Source organism: Lepidothrix coronata, unplaced genomic scaffold (assembly GCF_001604755.1).
Source record: "Lepidothrix coronata isolate B3197 unplaced genomic scaffold, Lepidothrix_coronata-1.0 Scaffold175, whole genome shotgun sequence".
NCBI lineage: Eukaryota > Metazoa > Chordata > Aves > Passeriformes > Pipridae > Lepidothrix > Lepidothrix coronata.
The window spans coordinates 1,959,876-1,979,541 of NW_016690355.1; the positions used below are offsets into that span (position 1 = coordinate 1,959,876).

Below are 19,666 nucleotides of genomic sequence, written 5' to 3' on the forward strand. Positions count from 1 at the left end.
GAGGGTTTTTCAGTCTTAACCAGAAGAACAGTAGAATCACACAACCAGAGCAATCCACTGCTGCAAATAGGCCAAATATGCACAATTCCCTTCAAATCACTTTAGAAGGAATAAGTAACTCCCTGGGATCTTGGAGAGAGGGAAGACAACAAAGTAAGTGAGGGCAGGTGTAGGGCAGCCTCATCACAGAGGGTTTAAATGTGACCTGAGATAACAGAGGAGCTTTTCAGGGAGAGCAGATCTGTTGATGGGGTAGAGAGAAAACAAAAATGATAAGAAAGTTGTTGTAGCAAGCTCAGCAGGAAGGAGACCAAAGGTTCTATGCTGTTGTTTACTGAGTGATTGCTGCGAGGCCCGAGGTGAATTGCATCCTGCCATCATAAGGTGCAGATGGCAGGCTTTAAAAATAGCTGTGGGGCTTGCCTTGTAAATACAGACAATCTTGGTTTTTCTAAGCATCTGTGTGCTGAGCAGAGCTCTATGCTGCAGGTGCACTGTGTGTTGCTTGGACACATCACTGCTTTGCTGCTCCTTTTCTGGCTGTAAGAACCACAAGGTTTTCCTGCCTGAGGGTCTTCCAGGTCACCTTATTCTGGGTAAGACCTGCCTATTCCTGTTAAAGAGAATCTTTGCTGGATCATTTTACCCTCTTGATAGCAGGAGGGCTCTGGGCTAGCACTGCCAAGGCAAGCTTTCATGACCTGATAGACCCAGTGTCCTGGCATCCCATCTGGCAAGGGTTGAGTTTGCTTCAGGGTGCCCTTGGTTGTTTGTTGTTGTCACATGTCTTGAGAAGAAGGCTCTTGTGTTTTGTCAAATTAATTAATTAAAACTTTTATTGGCATTCCTGTGGAAAAAACTCACATAGTTTCCTTCAGTTAAGGGACAAGACTCCCATGACAGGGGCTTGAACAGGCTCTGGTGAGTCTGGGACTGGTGGTGACGGACGGGTACAGCAAATAACTGGGATGAAGGATGAGATGAAACAGTGTCAGCACATTGGTGGGTGTGGCTGGCAGTGTGTGACTTAATGTGGTTAAGCTCCTCCAAACAAGGCAGGAAAGCTGTTGGTACGAGAAATGTGTTTCTCTGCCCACCCCTTAATCCCTTCTCTGCCCTGTGTACCCCACAAAGCCCTCAGTTATAGACATACAGAGCTTCTTTTTTTTTTCTTCTCTAAACTGTCTGTCAAATGTCACTACCTTCCCATCACTCTCCTAACAGCTCCTTTCAGAGGGTGATAGCAGGGTTGCCCTCCATTACATTTGCTGCCTGCTCTCTGTCCCTCGTGCCTGCTGGGACTTTGCCCATCTCGTGTGGCCTCACTCCCTTGTACATTGGTCTTGCTGTAACTTGCAGCAGCTCCTTCTTCTCTTCCTGTCCTCCGGCTACTTCACAGCGACACAGGAAAAAAACCTCAACAGACTATTATACTAGTTCTGCAGCTAAAAAAAGGTATCTAGGCTACGTGTTTGCTGATTTTTTTGTTTTGTTGGGTTGTTTTTTTTTTTTTGGTTTTGAGTCTGAAATTGAAGGGCAAAGGTTTTTGTCTCTATTTTTCTTTCATTCCATCAGAAGAGTTGAGAAGAATAGCTGGGAAGAAGGGGTCAATATTCATATTCTCATGAAACTCTACAAACATATGGCCTTTGCCAGCACAGCTGCTTTCCTGCCACCGCTGACAATCAAGGTTAAAACACATGATGCTTATTCAAAAGGAAATGTAGTGGGAAAAATTTTCACTCCACTGTTTGTGTAGTTTTATTTCCAAGGGCAAATTGAAAAGTTGCAGTGTATTTAAGCTTGGTTTGACCTAAATGGTCAACCAAACAAGAAACAAATACCCTTTTGGGTCGAGTTTGACATTGGATCCCTCTTACTTCAGTAGCTGAAGTGCCTCAATGTAGTTCTTCCTTGGACTAGATTCCTGGTGGGACAAAGTTTCTCTAGGAGCAGTCTCATTTATCTGGCTGGTGGAGTAAAGAGCAAGTTAGTGGGAAGTCCCAAAAATCATTTGGCAGCACAGAACAGGGCAATGATACTGCAGGAACTGATGGATAGAGGTCAGCTCTACTTTGGGTCAATATTAAATGCTCTGTGCGGTTGTTTTGTTGGGTTTTTTCCTAGCAAAGGAGATGAAATGTTACAGTTCAAGAGTGTCACATCTATTGGTGCTTACTGAAAATGGAAATCCAGATAATAAACAAGCATTACTGCAGGGGTCTGGGCAGGCAGAACCAGGATGGAGATGTGTCTCTGAATTACATTGTTAATCCACAACTCTGACCCATTTGCCCCTATATCTCTCCACAATGTTTCAGTTTGTTGTTGTGTGTTGGTTTGGGGTTTTTTTGTGTGTCTTTGTGTGTTTGGGGTTTGGCGTTTTTTTTCCCTTCTCGGAGGCTTCAGGGACTGAATAGAGAGAAAGTATTTTTCTTTTTCCAGATGACTGTGTTCTAGCTATGTGTAGGAAGGGTGTCATTCAAGCTTGAATGGAGGGGATTGGGCTTGCATGTGGCTGGTTTGAGATAATGTTTAGAGAGAGAGAAAAGAGACATATCAACTCTGTTCTTCCCTAATTTCACCCCTAATTCTTCTTCTGTTTTCCACCCTGGCAAATCTATATTTCATGTCCCACTACTTCCTCTGCCACCTGGTTGCAAACACTGCTTACTTCTTGCTATTATACTATCAATTGTCTCCATCATGAAGGGGAAAGAATTTGGTTTAAAACTATTTTCATAATAACTGTGTGTGTATTCTTTTGCCTGTGTTGGAAAAAAAACCGCCTTCTTAATTTAATTAGAGCTTTAAAATGGTGACAAAGGAAAAGAAAACAATAATAAAGGACATAATTACATATATGCACACCTGTTTTTTAGTTAACTCTCCGAGGTCACGTGTCTGGTTGCTGTGGGGTCAGAGCCTGGAGAACCAGGCATGTGACTGTGGCTGTTTCTTCATGCAGTGACAAGTATTTGCACAGGAGTTTCATCATCCTCCCTCAGGAGCGGCTGCCGACCGCGGGGTAACGTGGTTTCACTGTGGAGGGGAAAAGATGAGTTTTCTATGTAAAATTACTTCTAACACCATAACGCTTCTTGACATGGAGGTCAATAAGTGCCTAAATTACTCTAAGTAACTGAGTTTATTATAATTCCTCTCTGTCACATTCCCTTGCTGCAGCTGTGACACTGTGCATGTAACTTATTTAATTATACAGTGGTGGCTGCCACTGTGTGTCTGTTGTCGGGGAAGTTATGAATATTTAGATTTTTCTCCAGTTCTGTAATTTAAACAAATTCACTGAAGTGTATTTAACCTGAAGTAATCTACATTGCGTGCTGCTTTGGGCTGTGCTTTTTTAGAAACTTCCTTCTGTGAAATCATATTCACCAAAGCAATTTTTTTTTTGGTGTAAAAACAGGGAGAGAAACAGTTCTTAGACACTGTGCATTTCTGTAATTTCTCTTTTGTTTGTTTTGTAAAACAACTTCAATTACAGTGCTATTGGTGCTTTCAGTGGGTGTGTTTTGACAGCCTGGACCTATACTGAAAACTTTCACACTCACACATGTGCACACCCCCAGTTTTCCTTCCCAAGAATTCATTTGGACACCAGCCTCAAAATATCAAAGGTCTGTGGGCTGAGCTGTGTTTGGCAACCTGGTGAACAGCTATTGGAGGGCAGAAAGTGCAGGATAGGCTATTTCCATGACAAACACTTTTCCTCTGAGGATATTGGTACAGCTTAAAGTAGAGATTCATTGTATATCTGTCAGCACTGTACAGGGTAGACTGTGAGTAACATCTTGCAATATTTAAAGAAAATGTTTAAGGGGGGGGTAAGGGAACTTTTTTTTTTTTAATAAATATCTCAAGACAGAGGGTAGGTCCATAAAAATATAAGAGGATCTAAAAAGAGAACAAATTATCATTTTATAATTAAGCCTAATGGACCTTCCTGAGTAAATTTGATAAGATGACTTGCTAATATTCACACTTTTTTTCTATTTAGCAGTAAATTATGCATAAAGGACAAAACAGAAATAATCACCCAGACATTCACGTCACTTGTGTCTGACTAATTCTCATCCATTGTCTTTTATAGTTTTAAAATGGGAGATGAAGTAGCGTGGGGCAATGTCTGTGCTGATAAAGTATGGAATAATGACTGTTTTCTTAATTTAAGTTGCCTATGCTCTTTTTGAATATGAAAGTTTGCCTACAGTCATTGCAGAGTTCTTTGCTCTAAATCAGGATGTAGTACAGGCAAGTCCCATGGAAGAGTCCAAAGAGCAAAGAACTAGGAAAAAAATAAAAATATACTGACTTCTTGTCCTCTGTTGAGTCAAAAAGTGTTGTAAAAGTTTCAAGGAAAAGTAAACCTTTTCTAGTGAAAGATCTCCCTGCCCATGGCAGGAGGGTTGGAATGAGATGGTCTTTAAGGTCCCTTCCAACCCAAACCATTCTGGGATTCTATGAAAACAATTGAATGCTTTTTTTTTCAGAGTGGGTGGTGGAGGCAAATGGTTTCTTTTAAGATATTGATTATTTTTACTCTAAGCTGTCTGGAAAAAAAAAAATCCTTGTAAAGAACCATGTTTATCAAGGTGGGAAATGCATTTTGCAGTAATGGGTCTGAATTTTAGTTTGAAGAGGTTACAGAATATTGTTTAAAGTTAAATGAAGATAATTGGAATAAAGCTGTGCTGTTCTTATAAAAATGTAGAAAACAACAAATGACTCATGAATTATTGTAAAATAATTACACAGACCTCTATTCTGTGATTAAAAAAATGAAATTATGCCAGTTAGAGTAAAGGGTAAAAAAAAACCCAAATCCTAAATAAATTCTGCAATTCCGCTCTATGAAGCCTAACTCCCATTCAAAGGACAAAAGTACTTTCTTATTCTGTTTTTAGAACTGGATCTCTGGAATTTCGTTCCTCAATAGGATTTTGATTGATTTTATTTCAGTAGTTTTACCTCATTTCATAATGTTTGTATTAAATCAGATGCCACTGAGCACTTAATAATTTTTAACTTCTAGGCCTTGGTATTTATATTATATTTGCTGTCAAAATTAAATATCAATGAGAATAAAAATAAATGTAAGTCATTGATCAGATGCAACAAGCTACAGCAATGCCAGGGAACAAAAAGCCTGATCCAGAAATCATCTGTAATATTGACTTCAGTGAGTTTTGGGTCAGGCCTCAAATGGAAACCAAACCCATCTATGCTTGCCAGACAGGTCAGAGGATGACCTGGAATATGATAGTCATTAATCCACTGTAATAACTGGGTGTCCTTACATGGAAATGGTGACTAGTAATTTAAAGTGTAGGACGCTGGGCTGTGTTCACGTGGTGTAAAGCAGAGCATCTACAGGCCAGATAATACCAAACTGTCCTTCAAGCACCCTTATCATCCATCTCCTGGCCATAAACTACAGGGGAATTAGCTGGCAGTGCCTCAGTGGGCCCTGGAGATAAATGCTGGTGACTCCCAAACCTCCTTCGTTGGCTGCATTCAGGAGAGGATGTAGCTGATGGCAATGTTAGTACTTCATGGTCTCCCCTGCGTGGGACTGTGGGAGCTGAGCATCACTGAGCAAATCTCCTTAACTCAAGTGAGTGATCTGTTTAGAAAGCTCAAAAGGCTCCTTCCCTTACTTCAGGAGTTATGTCACCGGGGAGCAAAAAAATCCAGGCATCAACTTGAGATTGCATAGAAAATACTACAGAGGCCACTGTGTGGTTATTTACCTAGAAGGAGACAGTCAGGGAAGCATGGTTTCAAGCCTGTTCTACAAGTATTTTTTTATATAATTTGCATTGAATACCCACTATTAAAAATAGAGGGCTATATCTTGCTTATTTGTGTATGTGCTGGACATGCCTTGGTAATGGGATCAGGACATTCATGCTCATGCTGTAAATCAAATACATAAACCTTTGGAAACAAAAACTAGTCTTGCTTTCCAAGTGCTGATCCAAATATTGCTTGCCCTCATTTATTGATTAATACTGTGGGTTCTTAAAACTTATAAGTTGGAGAAGTGAAAATGAAGTTACCTTACAGTGCCTGTAGGTTATAATGAGGTGCCTGTATTAGTGATGGCCACAGTGTTCATGAATCAAGCTTGCTTTTCTCATTTCACATCTCCTGGAGGAAATAAAGACCCCTAAGTTTCCTCCCTGATGTCTGCCAAGTGAGGTCCAGAAGGTCAGTGTTCTTCTGATCTGCAGAAAACCACACATGTTACTGAGATCTCAGCAAAGAAGCAAGGTCTTGGATCCGCTGCTCAGCTGCAGAGGAACTGAGGAGCAGTTCCCTGCTGAACAGGGAGCCTGGTCACACTTCTTTCAAGGCTTTCAGTAGGGTGGCAGCTCTCTGGGAGGTGGCTAGTGGGGTGTATTGGTCCAAACCAGCTTGGCCTCTTGAGCATCGCGCCCAGTGACTAGTCTAGGTGCAGCCCTCTGCCTCCTAGAAACCTTAAAAGGCACTCCAAAAACCAGGATGCTGAAATACCTTTTTTTTTTTTAATGCAACCACTTTCGTTATTTTATTTTCCTTTTTACCACCTAGGGGATGATTAGGACAAACAAGTGGGAACGACAAATTTGGCAACAATGAGGAGGTGTGAAAAACCTGTATGGAGACAGCACAAAAATAGGATATCTCCGGTAACTCCCAGGAGTTTTCGTTTCATTAGTTAAAGGAAAACTGCTGTCTTAAAGAACTCTGCTGATGGTTTTTTTTTAACTCTGCATGCTTGTGGGAGGGGAAGAATTTTTATTGGGTAAGATATTAAGGCTGAAGGGGGAAAAGAATATGTTTGCATCGTAAACCAAATGATAGCAGATTAAAGCAGGTAAGCAGCATCATGCTGGCCATTTGGCTAAACAGGTTTGGATCAATTGGCACTAGTGAGTCTGTGCTGTTTAGGGGTTTATATTTAAATACCAACCGTTGTCCTTCCCATATGTGTTGACAAAGCTCTTCTCAATAGTCATCTGTTGTTCTATCCACAGCTTGTTTCTGGATAACTATCCACAGAATACTTTTAGCTTTAAGAAATGAAAGCTGCTTCTTATGGAAGATGAGTGCTTAAAGGGCTTTCTTTCTCAAAGAGAGAAAAAAGTAATATTCTCTAGTGGCTCTGTGCTGCATATTATGTGCTAATCTGCCCTATTTCAGCCTATCCCCTTGAGTGCTCCTTTGCACCAAGACTCTTGGGGATGTTAAAAAGGCAGAAAATATTGTGTGGTGTAACTATACAGTTCCCTAAACTGGGGCAACCACCAAGCACCTCAATGAGCCTCTTGACTGCCTACTGCCACAGAAAGCAGCAGGCTGCACTATTGAAGCCTTGCCCTAAAGTGTATTGGGCACAATGTGTGTGTGTCATAAATTTTCTTTGCCGCAGATCTGTAAAGCCAACTGCACAAATGCTATCTTGAGCACAATGGTGTCTCTGAGCAGTGCAGTTACAGGACTGTTTTTCTTATCAAGATCAATGAGCTTGTAAATTTTGCAGTTAGCTTTGGATGTTCTCAGAATCTATGGTCTGTCATGTTTGCGGTTTGACTTGGGCTTCTCGCTTTTCCCAGGACAAACAGAGCTAAACCCATCAGGATATTCGATGCAGCTGAAAGGAAATAATAATTCAAGGTCCTGGTCTTGAAAGTGACGTTTCTAACAATGCCTTTGCCTGTATCCTGCCTGCTCTGCCCTTGAACATGAGCACGACTGTGCACAAACTCCCCCTCCAATTTTTGAGGCCGAAAAGCTGAAAGAGGCTGAACGTTGCACAGCCTGGAAGCAACTCCAGTGTAGCTGTGCACCTGCTATTCTTAGGAGCTCAGACTGCAGAAACAATAATGCTGCCTCTGGCTTTGACATCTCAAAATTGTGAATGACACTTCAGCATTTGGAACTGCTGCCAGTCTGGTGGGAGAACTTAGAAGTGGCTGATACAACTTAAAAAGGGAAGAGCATTGTATCTGTAGAAGTGAAAGAAAAAAGCCTTTGGGGGTTACAGAAATATGTTGCCTTGGAAATATTTGATCGGTTTTACCATTCTATTCAGACACTTCCCTTTTTAAAACCTTTAAATGAAGTAAGTTTGGGTCTTGAATGATGCAGCTTTAGTGGCTGCTTATCAGCCACTCGTGAATATGCAAACTGCAGGAGCTAAACTGGCATTTTTGATTTTCAGGTGAAATTGAATGACCTGAAAATGGATCCTTCTTCTCCTGTGGTACCAGCAACCATTTTGGAACAAACTGCCTCGCGGCTCGGATGCAGTCCCACAGACAAAAAACTCGCTGTTCACCTAGATGAGCACGATGAGTTAAAACACCTTCGTGAATGTTTCTGTATCCCAAAAGTCAAGGATCTGCCTCCAAGTGAGAATTATAATAGCTCTGAGGGAGCAGGGAGGGGGGAAAGGGCTGGGCCTCATATCTTGTGCATGTGTTTATCACAAATCTTTGGAAATCATCATCATCACTTATGAGATAATTGAGCAATTGTAGTCATATCTGAGCACAGAATGTCCCTGCTGTTGCTAAATCAATCCGTCAGCTTATTCTAGCACCAGAAGCTTTATGCTCTCGTTCCCATCCTGAATAAAATGTGAGGATGCAGTACTTACATGGTGCTTATGCTGTCAGTCAGCAGCTTTGAACAATATAGTGACTGATTGAAAATTATAGGCAGAAGCATTTCTGTCTAATGGCTCGAAACGGCAAAGTTGCTTGTGATAGTTCAGAGCAGTTGCTTCCTTGGTGTAATACACTTTGGTATTATCTATCTGGCTACAATTATTTTAGTTAATGAAAGAGACAGCACATGTATTATATTAACATTCATGTCTTATTGCTGGTAGTAGAGATATTTTCTTCCCGAGGCCAAATGGGGCACTGTGCCTTAGAACAAATAATTGATCTGAGCAAATAATTCGTAGTGAAACCTTTTATCAGAGGATATTTCCCGCTTTCATTATGAATTGCCTGCAAATAGATAACTGCACATGTAGATGTGCAAAATGGTTCTGGAAGTTTTTCTGCTTCTTGTCTGGTCTGTAGGTTGTTTTGGGGAGCCTGTGACATGCCCTGGGTATGGAGAGGGCCTGGTGTGGAGGCAGGAGGGTTGTGCAGGAGGGCTGGCAAGTTGAAAACCTTTGCTTCAGGTTATCACTCCCAGCCCACCAAAAAGCAAAAAAAAAATCTCTATGGGAGTGTTTTGTACCCACAATTTCTGCTGTGTTCAGTCAAATCACGCAAGAAAACCTGGTGGAAACACCCGCCTGTGGAGGCAGCAGGGTCCTGGGCTTCTCCCCTGCTTCCCAAGATCTGTCTGGGTTTATTTTCAACTCAGATACATGTGAAGCAAAAGCTGTGCTGCTTCTGCAGCCCCTGTTCATTGCACACTGGAAACTGAAGAAATGGCATATTATTTCCTTAGATGGTAAACAAGTATAGGCATAGTCACTGTCTTCCTTTCCTGCTGTGGCAAAATACACCCATTGAAAATCAAAGGAAAAAAATATGACAGAACTTTCTTGCAATTTTTTTCATTTTCCAATAAATGCAGATATAATTTTCTGCAGATTTTCTTTTTCTGAAAAGAACAGTTCTGATGTTAAGTGAGAAACTACCAGTGCATTCCCCAAATTGTGTACAGTAAGGAACTGTGATAGAAAATGGTATCCATAGTTTCAAAAGATGTCCAGGAATTCAGACTATCTGTCTTCAGTATCTTCCTGCTAAACAATGATAAGTGTTGAAAATGCTGTCTGCTCCCTCCCTTACGACACAGGGATGATAAATCCCAGTTCTTTATTATTTAGAACAGAACTGGGCACTTTACAAATATCTAAACTAGGTGCTTCTTCCACATGGAGGAGATGTTCTCAGCTGGTCTTTCAAGAATTAATTTTTCTTTTTCTTTTTCCTTTTTTTTTTTTTTTTTACCGTGGTTGCTTCAAAGAGTTTCCTAAACTATGAGTATTCTGTACTCAAAGCTCCTTCAGCTGCCACAATGGTGCTGCAAAATGTGCCTTAAAAGCTGGAAAGGTGCTAGCAGACAGCTCCCATGGCCATGGTGCTGCTGCCCTTCACTGGGCTGTGCTGTTGAAATCCAGCTCCAATAGGACACCTGAACAGCAGCTGGATCTTCAACTACAGCATGTAAAATGTCCCTCCAGAATATCAAAAGTCACTTTTCAGTGTAGTGTTGTAGCAGCTTCGTGTTAAAGAATCTTCTGAGAAATACGTAGAGGTTTTGATACCCCTGTGACAATGTTGATTTCTTCCCTTCCAACCTTCATTATTGTTTATTTTTCAATCACCATCATATTTAGACCCAAAGACTGCTGATGTGGATGCTTTTCCCTGCAGTTATGATAATATTTAGTCCTGAGACTGTGGAGATATATATATGTTTTATTGGAGATAAGCAATGTACAAAGTACTACTAGTTGTACAGCACAGAGAATTCATCATGCCTGTGTTCCCAAATTAAGGGATTTTTTTCCCTTCTCTTTTTCCCCTGTCCCTCTTTTCTGTACTTCAGCTGTCATCAGGAACAGCTTCCCTGCTGAAAAACAGCAGGGGTGTAAATATATATATATATATTTATATTGTGTGTCTATACCACAGAGACAGATCTCCCTTGACATTTATCTGTGCCCAGGAGCGGATCCTAGATAACATATTCCTAAAGATAAATGTCATTACAGATATTAGCCATCAAATATTCTTTATATATATACATAAAACATTACAATGAGGTTTTAAAATTAAACCTTACAAGAAGCAGATCAGAACATCCATAGGAGACAACTGTAAGATGACGTACAGAAAAAATATTTAGGAAGTCATTAGAATAGTTTAATTTAGTTATCGAGTTATGAACTGTCACAGCTGTTTGTTTGTTATATCAATCAAGTGGAAACCAACAGCAGCCCAACTCCCTGCAAATCTCTGAGGTTTTATGTGCAAGCATGAGGGACGAGGCTCAGGTGAGCAAATATGGAAAGATGACAGCGGGAGATTTAGAGAAATGTTTGGATCTCCCCTTAACGCTTTTCCGTGCACCACAGGGAGGAGGCAGGATTGCAGTTGGCAGTTGGGCACCAAATCACCCATCTGATTAAGGCTATGGCTTGTGCTTTGTCATCTTGTAAAGGAATAGAGCATCATTTGGGTCTCTTGGGAATAAAAAGATGCCCAAGAGTGAAACTGTTGAGCTGTATTTCCCAGAAGAAATGGTTAAAGGCAGTGGTTAATCATATAAATGTGGTTCTTTTTTTGGAGGGCTTGTGAGGGGGGTCCAGGCAGATGTGAAGGGGGTAGTCTTTTATCCTTCAACAAGGGACAGATCTCAGATATGTATAAGCAGGTTTAGTCCTTCCTCTCTATTTGATAAAGACATTGATATTTTCCCTTTTGCTTGGACTGAATTTTTCTGACAATAAACTTGCTTTTTCTTTTAGGTTTAAAAGGTATAGAATTGCATTTTTAACATGGACAAATGGGTATAATTACCATGCAAAATAATTTTTGCACAAATCTGAGTAGGTGTGCAAATATGTATTTAATTATTTTTAATTTAAGTGTGTTTTTTAGTTCAGGCTTCTCTAAGAACACATTTTAATAATTATTTCTTGTTTGCTTTGCCTTTATTTCCTCAACTGTGTTTATTTGCTGTTTGAATATTTCAATCTATATTGCATATCAACTGCAGCTCCTCCAGAAATAAAAAGGATGACTACTTTGAGAAATAAGGGTAGAGTAATTTGGGAAAAGTCAAGTGCTAATTTTAGGAAAACAAATGTATTATTGTAAAGAATATTACTGTGACTGTGGAAGTGTTGGAGCACAAAGGTGTGCTGGTCAGAAGAGGGGGAAATAAACAGCTTTTTGTCAAAAGGAAAAAAGTATTGCCAGATAAAAGTGTTGATAAAAGGCCAAAAAACCTATATCCAAAGTAACAGGTAGAAAAATACTTTTTTTTTCCTAAAAGTAGAGAAAATACACTTTATGAAAAAGGTGATGTCATCTCTCTTCAACAATCAACAAGAGGCGTTTTTATTTAGTAAGGACTGTGGTGCAAGGAAAGCTGGCTTGCTTGTAATTCCTTACCTGTTTTACTGCTTGGTCAGAGCATAAGGAGCATTAGTGAGATTGAGCTCCAAATTCTTGAGCAAAAATCCTCCTCTCTAATCCCAATGGGACAGTGTTATTGTGTTTCTTGATAGGAAAAGAACTGTTAATAGAATCAATTTGGGAGCATGGATAATGTTTGTGCCTCTCTGTTTCCATTCATATTAGAATGGAGATGAAAAACAGACATAGTATCTGTAAAACAGATTAGGATGAAACTGCTCTCTGACTTATGCTGTTTAAAAGCTTCTAAAGCTTTAATTAAGAAATTACCTAAGTTGTCTATACTCCTGAAAAATGTGTTTCTGGTGAAGTTCAATGAAGTTGGGAACTGTTAGTGCAAAAGGTAGTGAGAGACCTTTTCCAGACTCTTTTCCCACAGCCCTTTGAAAATTTTCCATGACTAAATTAAAATTTTATGCTCATTTTTAGTATGTATCTTAATAAATTCATATCTTTATTCTGAGATCTAATATAATCTATTTTGGTAAATATAATTCTAATGATTATATTTACCAAAATTACATGTAATATTAGCTTTTGGGGAGTTGTAAGTATAGGTATAGACAAATGTAAATTACTACTTCTAGAAGGTCACTATCACTTGTCCCTCCAAGAATCTCTGCCATGAGAAATAATAGAAAAAGGCTTGTGTTTGGATTGATAGATGATGACACAGGGTAATTAGATTGTTCAGAACCTCACTACAGCTATTATTTATAAATTTCTACCGCCGTGCTTTTCTCCTAATCATTGAAAGGATTTGTCAACATAGATTTCCTCCTCCTCCTCAGACGATGACATGAAGTGCAGCCCACAGTATACGCTGACAAGACAAGAACTTTTGAGACAGCCTTAAAATATTCTGTGCAATGACTACATTTTTCTAAATAGAGATTTAATCGTACAGGGAGAACTTACACGAAAGACACAGATTTACCTAGTCTTAACTGTTATTAAATGCATGATTCAAGCAGCTTCACGACTCAGAGAAGGCATATACTGATGGTGGAAGAAAAGTGGATAGCCTGGTTGTGAAAATGCTCCCTCTTTTCTCACCTGTGGTTACAGACTTGATAAAATTAGTGCCAGTGGTTGCTTCTAGAGAAGCTCTCTTCAGAGAGCTGGGGATTTGGCGATGCTTGAACTCACGTTAGCTCCAAGAATTGTAGGAAGACAAGGTGAATAACTGCTTGCAAATTGCCCACTGTCCTCCTCCTCGGAGGCTTTGCAGGGTCAAATGATGCTGAGTGATGCTCTGGGAGGGAGGTCAGGAGGTAGCACCTCTATCTGAGTGTGGGGACGACGATGTCCCAGGGAGATGAAGAAGGGACAGAGCTCTGGGTGGTGGCACATGTGTGCTTGGGGGTGTTTGTACACATGTGCTGACCCTCCTGTGCTCACCCCCACGTACCTGTTGTTTCTGTGGTTTCCCTCCACAGCTGATCTGAGCCTGGTGAATGGAGAAGAGAGCTGTGTGTACTTTGCTGGGAATTCTCTTGGGCTCCAGCCGAGAAAGGTTAAAACTTACTTGGACGAAGAACTGGACAAGTGGGCTCGAACGTGAGTACACTGTGGGATATGTGAGATGCTAACCTGTGCTCCAGGTGAGCAATTTATTTTGGGATCTTCCCTGGAAATGCTTGAATTGCAGAATAGTGTGTTAAAAGCACTACAGTCCAGGAGTAAAACATGCTCAGTGTTTCCCTGGCACTATTTACGTCTCTTTTAAAGGTATGAGTAGTAAAACAGGCCAAGAGACCCTTCCAGCTGTGATGACCCATGCTGTGCATTGTGGCTCTGATTTGGCTCATCCAAAAGCTTTTATAAACAGTGTTTATACACAAGGCACACAAACTCATTTGTTTTTTGTTCCTTGCTGGTGAATGTGGTTGGGTTCCAGGCCCTGTGATTTTTCTAATTAGTGTTTTTAACTGTGTGTGATTCACCCTGCAGGCCTTGCAATGGGCAGTTCCCCTTGAAATAGCACTGAGCACAGGTGATGCTGCTGCCAGCACTGGCAGGTTTTTGGCTCTTCTTAAACCAAGTCTCTGCTTGACAAGTTCATTTTATTTAGAAGGAAACATTCCTGTCTTCTCAATAGCATCTCAGCAAGGAGCTGAGAGTGGATTGCCACAAGCTCTGCTGAATGAACCTGACGTAAGAGAGGCAGGAGGACAAAAGAAGGACACATTGCATGAAAGGAATATTATCATCATAAAAAATGGGAAAATTTTAATATGTATAGGGGAAAGAAAAATGGTTTTTTTATTATTTATTTTACTTTTATTAATATTATGCTCTGTTTCCATTGAAACTCTGTGCTTTGAGGTATCCAGCACCCACCTGAGCAGCTGGACCAGGGATAAGTAAGGAAAAAGATAAGTAAAAACCAGGGAACTGAAGGTGGGAAAGGAAAATAACATCCAGACGAGTAAGTGAGGTGGGAGAGAGATGAACTCTTTTATAGGGTGCAGGATATCAGTGGAACAGATGTGATTTCATGCTGAGAGAGCAGAGGAAATATGGAGAGGCATAAGAGGAAAAATGAATGCTACTAACTGGGCAACCCTGTTTCAGTAGGAACGGTCTAGATGGAGGCTTCACAATGGAAATGGGAAAAATCTGTAGCTGCTCTTTCACTTGCTAATATATGAATGCTGTGAGTTCATACGTATGGTTTACTGTTTCCTATTTATCACTTGTATTCTTATAGGTAAGAAGTTGAGAATGAATGGGAATGACTGTGAACTTTGGGAAGTGTTTGTTCCTGCCGGTTATTCAGTCAGCACAGTGATGCAGTTTCTCCAGTGGTTTAGAAAAATTGCAACCCTGTCCATTTCTGTACTGTTCATCCTACTTTATCAGGAAAACAGCTGAGCTCCTTCAAAAGGTAGAAGTCAGATAGCACTCTTATCTGTTAGAGTGATGCACTGGGAGTGCAAACACATTTCAGCTCCTCCACTGTATCTTTTCACTGGCTCACTTCTATTCTTATGTTTGTCTTTGCTGCAGTGAAGGATGGGTTTTTCCTCAATAACTACAAAAAAACCACAAGAAAAAGGTAGGCAGCATGTTCAGATCGAAAGTGCCTTCAGTAACTGTATCCAAGGGGGAAATATGGCTGAACACGATTTTGAGCCGTTGGAAGTGAGGGAGCAAAACTAGAAAGACTTTTTGCCAAAAATACAGCTTGGCCCCAAGAAACCTTACCCAGAATAAATCAGAAAGTTTAAAACCAAATAAATAAACCCCTAAAGAATCAAACAAAACCAACAAAAATAAAAACCAAACCCGAAATAAAATCAATCAAAAAACCCTAGAATAAAATCCTGCTCGTTGCAGATGCACCTAAAGCAGCTGAGAAAGTCAGAGTAGAGGTCAAGATAACTTTGAAGAGAGCAGTGTATGCTTAAAGAAGCTGGTGGGTAGGATGGTGTTCTGGGAGCTGCAAAGGAACAGGTGGTTGGAGGTACAGAAATGGGCAGTTTTATTCCAGCCACCAAGGACAGCTTAGCAAAATCCAGTCTAAGGTGGAAGCTGTTCCCATCTGGATCCTGTTCTGTGGCTGGTGTGTTGGCAGTGTGGAATTTAGTGGCTGTGGCTTGGATAAATAAGTAGAGAGAATCTAAGCAATGGCATGCAAATTAGGCACATCCATCAAGTCAGCAATGGTATAGATTCTGGCTTTCCTATAAATTGGTTTATCGCATTTTCTGTTTGTTGTGTCTTGGGACCCATCTCAAATAGCTACGAGTCTATTTAAATGGTTTTCACCGCTTATAGGTAATGGCAAGAGTGAAAGGGAAGATTTACCCAGCAGTGGTGGTCAAGGGCAGGGAAGCTCAGAGCTTTATCTCCTTGTGGTGATGGCAACTCTTTAGAGCAAAGCTGGGGGATAAAGAGGCTTTTTCATGCTTTTCTTGTTGTGTTCCCTCTCAGTGCTGAGTCCCTTTCATGCACCTCCAAGTTAAGTGGTGAGTTATGGATTTTTTCCCTTAGACTGCCTCCCACACACCTTCTCTGGTTTTGTGTTCTTCCTCTCCGTGTTCCTCAGTTCTTTTTTTTTTTTTAATGCTAACATGTAAACACTACAAATCCAAGCCACTGGCATTCTTAGTATGCATTTAAAAAGAGCCTTTTAGACTTCATCTTTCTGTTATGATTTCAGCTAAATCCAAGACTTATTGAATAAGTGGCAAAAAGGGATGAGGAGTTATTGTGCTTAGCCTAGAGTAGCCAATAACCCAATATTTTGAAATCTAAAAGTCCAAACTTAAAGGGACTTTTTTGGTGAGAGAAAGGCCAAGAGGTGCTTTTCAGCATTTTCCCTTTGCCCTGCCAGAACTGGTTAAGTAACTAAAATATTCTATAGAATCATTATTGTATGTGAACATACTCAATGCAGCAGGAAATGTCTCTCACGTCCGAGTAACTCATTAAAGTGGAACTATTAAAAGAGAAGGGAGCTTGCTGTAGCCAGTTGTTATGCTCTTGTGAAGGGCTGGCAGGGCAACTGGGGAGTGGAGAACCTGCTGTATGGAAGTCTCGAGGATTAGAGTTGTTAAATTGAGCAAAATTAAGACTGAAAGGAAAAAAATATTGTTCTCTGTGGGTGTATCAATGGGTAACTGTAGGGGGAAAATGGAGCCACTTATGTGAAATAGCATTCTGGCACAGCAAATGTAAGCTAGGAATTAATAAATTGAGGCTAGAAGTAAAACATGTTTATATACACACACTTCTGAGCACTGAAACAGGCTGGCAACAGGCTTCTGACATGAATATAGTAGATTAACAGCCTCCTAGTCTGTGGAAGGTTTTATAATATAACACCTGCAGTAGCAAAGATTATTTTCAGTGAGTCAAAAGGTATCTTTGGTTCTATGTGGTGAATTAATCCTGCAAGAGGCAACAGCCCTGCAAAGAGCAGTGCAGCTTGGAGGGGCTTGGCCATGTCCTGTGTGACAGACCCACCTCTCCTGCCATTCTCAGGAGTCATCCCAGCCCTGTGCCTTTCAGCAGGTTGTTTGTTAGACCTGCCTGTTATAATGCCCCGGGTTTTTAGCTTTGCCTTTTATTTACTGATCAATACAGTTCTTTTTGGCTGTTTCTTTGCTTGAAACCATGGTCCAACTTCAGAGTCTGTACTGGCTCATTAAATACCTTGCATCACTTTTGGCAAAGAAGCAAGAAAGAAATTTGCACTTGAACAAGATTTGGATGAGCACAGAAGATTCCTGAAGCTGGCAATTAATTTAAATCCCTTTTCTCACTGCCTTTGAAACCCAGGGATCATCTCGGAAAATGTGTTTCCAACTCCCCCAGTGAGCTTTAAATCAACCAGACCTCAGCGAATAAAACGTGGCATTGTGATTTCCTGCCAAATTGAAAATAAAATGGTAACCAACTAAAAATTAATTTGGACTACGAGAAACTCTCACAGTAGTCGAAGAAATAGGCTGTTTGTGTGATGCTTTATGAATTGATGGGCAACGTTTTGTATTCATTAATTTGGGTACCTTGATTTAAATCTCTCTTCCAACCAAGGGTGCAGTGGGAAAAAGAAAAGGGATAAAGGCTCTCCATGTCTGAGGGGAATGCCAGAAACACAGCACTTGTGTCCTTAAAGATTATTAACCCCAGTGCCTACCAGAGCTGAGAGAGGGGTGGCATAATATACAGAGATATAAATTCTCTGAGGCAGAGCATCGAATTTTACAGCCTAAGTGTAATAGGATGTATTGTGCCATCAGCAAAGTCTACAGAGTTTCATGTGATTAAAATAAAAAAAGGGTCCAAGAATATGCCTTTAACTACCATTTTAATGGCAATAATTTTTATCTCTTGTCATTTATATTGGCCATCAAGAGGGAGGCAAGCTGTAAGCTGTGCAGTAATAATAATAATAATATGAATAATAATAAATGCTGCCTCTCCCCTCTTTCAATATAGTTAAATGTCCATGTTTTCCTCTCAAAATAAAATATTCTCATGCCCAAAATCTCATATCTGTTCTCATGATAACTTGGAAATTTATTCTGAAGTTTTGTTAGTCCTGTGTGCTGATAGAGAGAACTTTCATCAGTAAATTCCCATTAGGAGGACACTAATGGCTATAAAATCAGAGAAAGCTAATGAAGGAGAATCCCATAGGTAGTTAGGACTTATTTTTCCCATCTTATTAAGTTCACTATCCTCTTTCAAAAATACAGATTCCCCTTGGGCTAGGAACCACTGAAAATCTTTGGGGGTTTTACTTTAACAGTCTCTATTATCCTAAAGTCCCTTGATCACTATATTACGGCGAAGAATAAGAAGGGAAATTACCAATAAATGTCTTGCTGTTTGTGAAACACATAACACTGTCTTCAGGGAAGGCAGCTGCATTATGGTCTGATAGAAGGGAGGGAATTTTAGCACTAGTCCTGCCCCTTACAGCATTTTCTCCCCTACCCACCCACTGCCTTTATTCTTCATCTATGAAATGTTCTTGTAAATGAGAGCTGTTTCACACTGCCCGCTCTCTGCTGTCAAGGTCTCATCAGAGAGCAATTCTAAAATGGAGAAAAGCAGTGAGCTGCTGTACCATGACGTTATCCAAACTGGGGATCAGGGTGCTCCTTGGCATCTGTGGAGGACTGGTCTTGTCAAACCTAGGGATGTCATTTTATCTCTAAGAGATATTCCACTGTACCTGTGCCCTTTTTCATCTGTTGACCTAACCTAGTCCGAAAGTAGATGGTATTTTGCAAGGATGACAGGCTTGAAGTGGTTAATACAACTGTGCTTTTGCAGCAGTTCTATTCTCTAGGATTGTAGGGTTTTTTTGAAATATCCCTGGGAGGTGTGAATTAGACCCGAGTCAATCAGAAGGGGTCTGACTGTAAAACGCCCAGGTAATTTGTGTGGGAGACAGAATTAAATTCTCCATGAGAAGGGAAAGTATGAGGTAGATAGCAAAAAGCAATCTTTTAAATAGCCTTGAGGGTGGGGTAGTGTCTCATGCACCCTCCTTTCTCGTGTCTTAATCTTCCAGCTGTCCTCTCATGATTTTATGTGAACGTTGTGGGCCTGTTCTTCTTTAAAAGGTTCATTTTTTTTCTTTTTTTCCCCACATCAAAGCTTTTAGGGCCTTTTTTTCCTCTCTACCCAGCTTCCTACTGGCTTTGTCCCTATTTTGAAACAGCTTTATAGTCAGCCTTATGCAGCCTGGTGTTTCTGACTCCCCAAGTACCCCGTGGTGCTCAGCAAATATGAAAATCATCCAATGTGAGATGGGAGCCCAGAGCAATGTTCCCCTGGATTAGCACCATTATTACTTTCCTCAATCTGCCTCCATTTGCATTTAAATCTGTACTCTACACCCTGCATGTTTAAGAAACTTGGCAACTTTTTATTTATATATGCATGGTAGCTACCTTAGAAGTTTTCTTCTCTGTCATAATTGAAGGAAAAATTAGTTCAGAGCATATAATCCAGGACTG

The 19,666-nt window shown here is 40.4% G+C and overlaps 1 protein-coding gene across 5 annotated transcripts in view; it reads left to right on the plus strand.

Annotated features, from left to right (window-relative positions):
* Positions 1 to 2,974: 2,974 nt before the first annotated feature.
* Positions 2,975 to 19,666, plus strand: part of LOC108504778 (kynureninase-like) — a 58,694-nt gene continuing 42,002 nt past the window's right edge. Inside the window, exons 1-4 of one of the 5 annotated variants that reach the window (XM_017830197.1) lie at positions 2,975 to 3,028; positions 8,228 to 8,417; positions 11,761 to 11,796; positions 13,622 to 13,742. In XM_017830197.1, coding sequence (XP_017685686.1) covers positions 8,249 to 8,417; positions 11,761 to 11,796; positions 13,622 to 13,742 — 326 coding nt within the window. In that variant the 5' untranslated portion in view covers positions 2,975 to 3,028; positions 8,228 to 8,248. Of the gene's footprint in view, positions 3,029 to 3,091; positions 3,113 to 3,680; positions 3,844 to 5,500; positions 5,636 to 8,227; positions 8,418 to 11,760; positions 11,797 to 13,621; positions 13,743 to 19,666 lie in introns of those variants that run through there. The other 4 variants (XM_017830195.1, XM_017830196.1, XM_017830194.1 and 1 more) reach the window with 4 other exon arrangements.